The sequence below is a fragment of the Nanorana parkeri genome, unplaced genomic scaffold (assembly GCF_000935625.1).
Source record: "Nanorana parkeri isolate BGI_ZX_2015 unplaced genomic scaffold, ASM93562v1 scaffold2434, whole genome shotgun sequence".
Classification (NCBI taxonomy): domain Eukaryota; kingdom Metazoa; phylum Chordata; class Amphibia; order Anura; family Dicroglossidae; genus Nanorana; species Nanorana parkeri.
The window spans coordinates 116,933-125,506 of NW_017308702.1; the positions used below are offsets into that span (position 1 = coordinate 116,933).

The following is an 8,574-nucleotide window of genomic DNA, read 5'->3' on the forward strand; positions in this document are numbered from 1 at the left end:
GTACTTTCCCGATATTACATTCAGCCTGGAAAGAAATTATACTAATAACATTCACATTTGCCTCCACAGTATGTAAATGCAGTTTCGCAGGAGGATTGGCTCTGTGAATTTTGTATAAATACACCCCTGAGAGCTGTCACCAAAACAAGAGGTGAGAGTTAATCCAATGGGGACAACTCTTTCCAGTGAAATTGTCTAAGAGAGGAATTCCTTTCACATTGAGGAGATTTCATTCCACTTCCTGTTACACCTCTAAGACAGGAAGTGAAGGTAAATCTCCCCTACGAGACACAGACATGAACAAATAAACCCTTTGCTACTCTATCTAAAAACTCTAGAAATGAAGTGTTGGCCTTACAAACACTTTTAACTAATGAGAACACAGGAGTGGTTGGTATAACTGTCACAACTACTAAAGTCTAGGCCGCAACCTCCACACGGGAAGGACTTTCGGCCAGAATGCCTCTTCTCGTGCCTGGCGCAGCTGGAGCTGCTGCTGAACCTCCGGTCGCATATGACGCAAGCGTAGGGCTGGTCCCCCGTATGAGCTCTCTGGTGTAAAATGAGGTTGGAGCTGCTGCTGAAGGACTTCTTGCAATGAGAGCAGGAGTAAGGCTTCTCTCCCGAGTGGATTCTTTGGTGGGAAGCCAAATGGGCGCTTCTTGCGAATCCTCGCCCACATTCCGAACAAGTAAAAACCTTCTCCCCTGCTGTTACCGTCCTATGGGACACCACCTGCGAGTCGTGACTAAAGGTTTGGCCGCTGTCTTTGGCCATGTAGGGATGTCCGGCAAAGTGGGTCTTCATATGGGTGGCAAGGTTGGAGCTTTGAGTAAAGGAGTTCCCGCACACCTTGCAGATATAAGGTCTCTGCCCCGTGTGGGTCCTCTCGTGTTTGGTCAGGTGTGACTGCAGCCTGAAGCGTTTGTCGCATACAGTGCAGGCCCAGGGCTTGTCCTTCATGTGGGCCTCCTTGTGTAGATTAAAACTAGTCCGGTCGGGGAAGGCCTCGCCACACTCGCCGCAGACGTTCCTGTCATCCTCGGCGTGGTTCTTCTGGTGTTTGCGGTAGCCCGAGCGGGTGTAGAAAGTCTTGTCACACTTGTTGCATTTGTAGATGGTCTCGGTCATCAAGGTGATGTTCCCTGCTGAATCTATGGTGCTTCTTTCCCTTGCAATGGATTTCTCCGGGGAAGTCCTATCAGATGTCCGAGGTCTATAGGCTCTCCGCCCACGTTCTGAGGGTAGATGGTTAAGGTTTGATTGTGGCGTTTGTCCATGGGAACTGATGGGGTGAATGTCTTCATACAACTCGACTTTTGTTACTTCTTCACCTGTTCAATAGAAAGATGCATAATAAGAATATTAAAGCTTATCTCCATGAACTCCCTCCCCCACTAACGTTAAACCCCGCCTTCCTCTAATGCAGGGGTGCCCATTAGGTCGATCGCAATCCTCCAGTCGCAATTGGCTCACTGACCAGAGCTCCCTCCCGCGGTACTAGTGCGGCTGAATGGGTCAGACGGTGCAGAAGGGAAGGGGCGGGACACCTCTCACCATCTGTAGCGTCGGCCACAGTATCACCAGTGCGGGTGGCGGGATGTCCCTCCCAGTCTGTAGCGTCGGACACATTCAGCCACACGAGCACCGCAGGAGGACAGGACAGCGGACATAAGAGGAGACCTGGGAAGCTGCTGCAGTGCAGGTAAGGAAAGACAGCCAGGAGAGAGAAGAGACAGCCAGAGGAGAGAGGGAAGAGACTGCAGAGAGAGAGAGAGGAGACAGCAGAGAGAGAAGAGAAAGCAGAGAGAACGAGACAGGGGAGAGAAAGAAGAGACAGCCAGAGGAGAGATGGAAGAGACTGCAGAGAGAGAGGGGGGAGACAGCAGAGAGATAAGAGAAAGCGGAGAGAGAGAGAGAGAAAGAAAGAAGAGACACCAGAGAGAGAAGAGACAGCAGAGAGAACGAGACAGGGGAGAGAGCGATTAGAGAGAGAGAAGAGACAGCTGAGAGAGACAGCAGAGAGAGAGAGGAGAGAGAGATACAGGGGAGAGAGCGAATAGAGAGAGAGAGAGAGAGAGAAGAGACAGCTGAGAGAGAGGAGAGAGAGATACAGGGGAGAGCGGGACGAGAGAGAGGCAGTAGTCCCAGTAACAATTTTAATGTGCTTGTTTTTTCCATAAAGGTGATTTTTCGTTGGTAGATCTCATTGAACTCGTCATTTGAAAAGTAGATCTCAAGACAGAAAAATTGTGAGCAGAATATACCAAAAGCCATATTTACTCACCTAAATTTTTGGTCACTTGATGCGTCAGTTCCCAAGCAATCTCTTCCTCACTGCGGGGTGGGAGGGTTCTTCTTTAGGTACCCACATCACTGCCTGAACGATGTGAACACTTCCCACTGGCTGTCAAGTAGTGGGGTCGTCTCAGACTATAGAAGACTGCAGCAGTGTAATGAATTCATGATAGAGGTGGCAATACGATTGGTCAATGGTGTGTCCAGTCTACAGCACTGGTTCATCAATCTCCACTCCCTAAAGAGGCACCATGGGGGGGGGAGGGGGGGTGTCACGTGACAGAGGTGTCAGGTGAGTAAAAAGGGGTTTTAAGCTATCTTTTATAGTGTAAATGGATGGTGGTGGACTCTAAAGTCTATCTCCAGCCAAAACTTTTGATTTGATTTTGACCAGAGCTCTGCCGGGCTTGGACTGCTGTATGTGGAATATATGACTTATGGTCATTAAACTAGGCATCCAAAATGTTGCTGATGTGCAGTGGGGCTTTCCAGGGTTAAACTGGCCCTGGGTTTAGTTCAGTTGAATGTTCTCCAAACTCAGCAAAAAATGCAGGTTTGGTGAACAGCTACACAAACCAAACCCAGGGCCACCCCTGTCCTGGCAACCAGTGACACTATTCAACCCTCACAGTGTCATTGGTTTCTAGGAAGAGGGAAAGCAGGTGCACCATAACAACTAATGATGCTGTAGGACCACCAGCATGTTAGCAACTATTGAGACTGTGTGGCTTAACTACCAGTCAACCAATGACATGTGGGGCTCAACCACCAGTCAACCAATGACATGTGTGGCTCAACCACCAGTCAACCAATGACACTGTGCGGCTTAACCACCAGTCAACCAATGACACTGTAAGGCTTAACTACCAGTCAACCAATGGCACTACGTGGCTCAACTACCAGTCAACCAATGGCACTGTGTGGCTCAACTACCAGTCAACCAATGGCACTGTGTGGCTCAACTACCAGTCAACCAATGACACTGTTTGGCTCAACTACCAGTCAACCAATGACACTGTTTGGCTCAACTACCAGTCAACCAATGGCACTACGTGGCTCAACTACCAGTCAACCAATGGCACTGTGTGGCTCAACTACCAGTCAACCAATGGTACTGTGTGGCTCAACTACCAGTCAACCAATGACACTGTGTGGCTCAACTACCAGTCAACCAATGGCACTGTGTGGCTCAACTACCAGTCAACCAATGACACTGTGTGGCTCAACTACCAGTCAACCAATGACACTGTGTAGCCCACACGATATCGTTGGTCGCTTGGTCACAGATGGAGGTTCAGTGGGCCGATGAACTGGCTAAACTTGTTTGCTTGTTCTGCGAACTACGAACAGCTTGGGTTCAGATAAAAGTCTGGATGATCTCTAATGAAAAACAGAGGTTGGCTGCAGAGCAGTGTGATCTTATTCCACCAATGAGAACTAGAGGCGGGATTTAGGATTAATAATGTAAACGTCTAGGTAGTGTTACCATGCATATGTAGAGGTTGTACTGGATAGAGCGGGGACTGTTTCCCTCATTGCTGTCTGTGTCCCACTTTTCACTTCCTGTCCTAGTGGCAGCTGATTACAGGAACAGGAAGTGATGGGAAATCTCTCCAGGAAAGACACTACACTTTAAGCCGGAAAGCTGTACTGCACCTCCCACTGGTACATCAGCAAAAGTCCTTATTTTTACCACCTAAATACGGAGCAAGAAGATTAACTTACCTGTACTTAACTTTCTGTTAAAACTGTTTGTTGGGGAATACACATCCCAGATGTCTTCTGATTTGATCTCAGACAGGTGCTGCAAATCTGCTGGGCCCAACCTTAAAAAAAGATAAATACATAAAAGATCACCATTGGCATGTTGATAGGCAGGAGCAGCCATACCATTCGTTCAGACTGTGCAGTTGAACAAGGGCCCTCTGAGATTTGGGGTCCCTTTATAGTACAGGTGGGTGGGGTGGAAGACAGGGCCATCCAATAGTAAGGTAGATTAATGTCTTGCTATCATTGTCACAACAACTAATACAGTCATTGGCAGTACACAGAGCATACAGGACAGGACACCCACATTGCTCTATACAATTGGTTTCTAAGACTTTGCAACCTTTAATAGGTACGGATCTAAAAGTGGGAATTGGATTCACGTGTTTAGGAGATTTTCGGGCATTGAAGAAGGAAAATGGAGAAGCCAAGTGGAATTTCTGAGATTGATATTTTCCGTGTATAGACATGAAGACATGTTTGTAGGTTTTCCGGCACAATAGGTCTGTGTGTTTTGCATTGATTAGAACACTCTTTGCCACCAGAAAATGGACAGAGATGGACGTCCTGAGTACCACCTACGACTGGGGAGCAGATGGAGAAGGTAAAATTTTATGTACAGATGAAGAAAAGACCTCTTTAAAAAGGGAATGTGTGTAAATGTGATAAGATCTGCAAGCACTGGTTAGAATCTCCGGTCCTGGTTCCATTGGACCTATTGAATGGCCAGTTGTCGGTGGGACCTCACGCAGGATAGGGAAAGGATAGGACTCCTCCTGATATCACCCCTTGTCTTATCTCCACTTATAGTATTGATTTTTGTTTGTATTTTTAACATTTTTATTTAAATACAATTAAAATTGAAGTTAAATTAAAGGACAGCTGCACAAAGACCCACCAATAATTGGGGTGCCCTTATACTACATGAGGAGGAAGCTAGGACCCTCTGATTGTGACACTGATCGCTTCTATGAAGTGTGAGGAGTGGGAGCAATTATAACTGATGCCCCAACTGCTCTACTTTGTGATATCCAAGTGGTGTCCGGCCAAGAGCAACTCCTTCACGTCCTGCCTGGCCAAGATCGGGACACACAGAATGCTTCTCCACCATTTGGAATGGGATGAAAGTGAGGGTGGGCTGTCTGATCCCAATGTTATGAACCAAGAGAGAGTTCAGGAACTACAAAGGGTACTCTGTCTGTCTGTCTGTCTGTCTGTCTGTCTGTCTGTCTGTCTGTCTGTCTGTCTGTCTATCTATCTATCTATCTATCTATCTATCTATCTCTATGATGGATTTGGATGGGGAGGCCCACACATTTTTCATGCATTGGACCCTTTGGAGACTAAGTCCACCACTGGATCGTAGTAAGCCTGCCTGACAAGGACTGTCATATATACAGTATGTGTTCAGCCCGCACCACTAAGATTCTGCCCTCCTTCCTTCCAGACTTGTCAGTAAATGGGATATTACTGTTACATATCTTCCCGGGGCTCGGATTTTGGTGTGGGTTTGATCTGTAAATCCCTTAAAAGGTTTTGACTCTGCATATGATTTCCGAGTTCATGGATATCTCTGTCAGATGTTATTGGCCATTGTATAGAGTTCCTATAGGTATGATTATACTTCTGCTGTGCTTTGTTCCTTCCAATGGTTTTCTTTCTTTCAGCTTCCTATAAGACATTCTTACCAGCAGACGTCGGAGTCTGATGAACTCTCGTCCAGGATGGTACAGTGCGACACCCCCGCCATCCTTCACCGAGTCATAGATGGAAATCCTGCTGAAAGGAGACGGCCAGTTATTGAACACTGCTATCAGAATCATTGGAGGAAAGTACAACAAGTCTAGAATATATAAAGATACATTGTATATATGGACAACTCCTACTAGGGATGTCCCTATATCGATACTTGTATCGGGGCCGATACCATACATTTTCACGAGTACTTGTACTCGAGAAAATGCCCCGATTCTTAAGGCTGATACCGGCCCTTGAAATGTTCAAACATCAGTGGCTATCCCGCGCTTGTGGGGACCTCGGCAGCCTGCTGGGGACTTGTAGATAGCTGTCCATGGCAGTGCCTGTCCGGTTCTCTTTCTCCTCCTCCTCCTTCCCGGCACAGGCATGGACAGCCCCGGGGCGGAACTATTGCCCAAGGGCTAGAAGCTGGGGTTCCCGTTGCACACTGACGGGGAGGACTGGGCCGGGAGATGAACGAAGGTGAGGGTGCCCAGCAGCCCAGATAGTCGGACGGACTGGACATGGGGGAGGCAGGGTCCCGACTTTGCCGGTGAGGTGGAGTGCCCGCAGAGCCACTGCAGATGTCCACGTCACCCGGGCGAGATCGACACACATCCTGGTGAGAGGAATTCTGCTATGGGGACATGTGTTCTGCTTTGGTATCATGTATCTTGCTTTGTTGACATGTATTTTCAGAATACATGTCCCCAAAGCAGAATACTTTTCTGCCTTGGGGACATGTGTTCTGCTGTGGGGACATGTATTCAATTCTGGTGACATCTGTATTTAGCCCTGGTGAGAAATTGCCCTAAAATCATCAGTCTGTGTTGTTTTAGAAAAAAATGTCACATGTCCCTTTAAGAAAAAGTATCAGTAATTGGTATCGGCAAGTACATGAGGGGCAGTACTTGTATTTGGTCTTGGTATGAAAAAAGTGGTATCGGGACATCCCTAATTCCTACTATCAGCATTACTGGAGGAACGTACGACAATTGTAGAATATATAAAGATACATTGTATACAGTATATAATAATGGATATTTCCTACTGTCAGCTCCAATACAAAATATACCGCAGGCACCTCCAATCCTACTATCATTGGAAGAAGGTACAACAATTCTAGAATATATAAAGATACATTGTACATATGGTAATGGGTACTTCCTACAATCAGCATCATTGGAGGAAGGTACCCCAATCCCATAAGCCATGTTGTATCTGAACACTGTGTACTGGGTCCGCCATTGATAGAAGCAGGACAAGGTTGGGTGAGATGTTGGCTTCAATCATCATCCACTCACTGAGCAGGAAAACTTACTATTTGGAGGGGAATTCCAGTTCACGCTTTTATCAAAAACATACATTTCCACTTAGTTAAAGGAGAACTATAGGGTCAGTGTTTTTCCCCATAGTTCTCCTTAGGGTAACGGGAGGACACAAACTAGCGTCCTCCCGTCACCCTAAGCTCAGTATATAGCGAGCTGCTGCTCGCGGTATACTGAGACGCCGCAGCTGAAGCGGATCCGCCCAGCTGCGTGAGTGACAGCTGGCTCTGCCTATCTAGAGGCAGAGCCAGCTGTACCCGCCCCCTCCCCGTGCGTTCCGCCAGTCAGCGCTGGAGGAACGGAGCGGGGAGGGGGGAATCCAGTCCCTCCCCTGTCACGGCAGAGAGCCGTGACAGGATTGAGAGGTGAGCGAATGCCGGTATGTGTTCACTCACCTCCCGATCTACTGAGCCGACCTGTGACAGTCTCATTGTCACAGGTCGGCTAGAACTATGAGGTGAGTGAAAAGCCCCTCCCCCCTCATAGTTCTCCTTTAAGTATGTGGTAAAAGAATCCTTGTCAGGTGTGTAACCGGCATTCCCCTGAAAGAAGAGGGATCGTACAAGGATAAGAGACCTCAGCTGTGGTGAAACTACATCACCCATCGTGTCTCTGGGAGTCAGGCCTGTGGCTTTCAGAGTCTTGCAGTGTCTCATGGGGCTTGTTGTTCCATAACGCTTGGTTGCTCACCCAGGGCCGGATTTACTCTCTCTGCTGCCCCAAGGCCATGTTTCTCAATGCACCCCCCTACCTGACAACCACCCCATGGAGAATGGCAGACCTGCAGGCTGCATACAAGTGATCTCATCTCAGTGACATCGCCGGGATCACTTGTACAAAACAAGCAGTGGCTCCCCCGCTATACATTTAGCTCTGCCTGCCCAGAGCAGGGCTAAATGTAGAAAACAACTACCTGCCCGGTGCCCGGAACTGCATGTACCAGGCATCTGGAGATAGGAATTCCATACCCCTGCTGCCCCTCTACTCCCTGCTGCCCCCGAGGCCGGGCCTTGGTTGGCCATGTGGGAAATTAGGCCCTGTGCCCACACTTGGTTATAGACGTCTCTCTGGCTGCCCATGCCTCCTTCCTGTTGCAGCATCCTTCCACATTTGACACTTCCGGGACTGTCAGGTGCAGGTGTCCCCTGTGCGTGCTGTGGTTCCTTCCCCGGAATCTAATGTCACTTCTGTACCTTGTAGTGATGTAAGGGTTGGAATGGGGAAACCGAAACCACAGCCTTCAACTGGCATTCAACCTACCTGGAAGTTTTGGATGCCGAAGAGTCTGATGGAGGCTGGAACGGAGGCTGGAAAGCTAGGAGACACGGGGCTATGGAAAAGTGAACATAATCCCTCTTCTTCCAGTTTTATTTATTTAGAGACCTGACATGGTCTGTATAAAGGGGGCGAAGTGACAGGTTCTCTTTAGGAAGCAACCCCCCCC

The 8,574-nt window shown here is 48.1% G+C and overlaps 1 protein-coding gene across 1 annotated transcript in view; it reads right to left on the bottom strand.

Annotated features, from left to right (window-relative positions):
• Positions 1 to 366: 366 nt before the first annotated feature.
• LOC108801675 (zinc finger protein 239-like) overlaps positions 367 to 8,574 on the bottom strand; it is a 17,847-nt gene continuing 9,639 nt past the window's right edge. The window contains exons 2-4 of the mRNA XM_018573578.1: positions 5,754 to 5,844; positions 4,024 to 4,124; positions 367 to 1,334 (exon numbers count right to left, since the gene is read on the bottom strand). Coding sequence (XP_018429080.1) covers positions 367 to 1,334; positions 4,024 to 4,124; positions 5,754 to 5,815 — 1,131 coding nt within the window. The 5' untranslated portion in view covers positions 5,816 to 5,844. The remainder of the gene's footprint in view (positions 1,335 to 4,023; positions 4,125 to 5,753; positions 5,845 to 8,574) is intronic.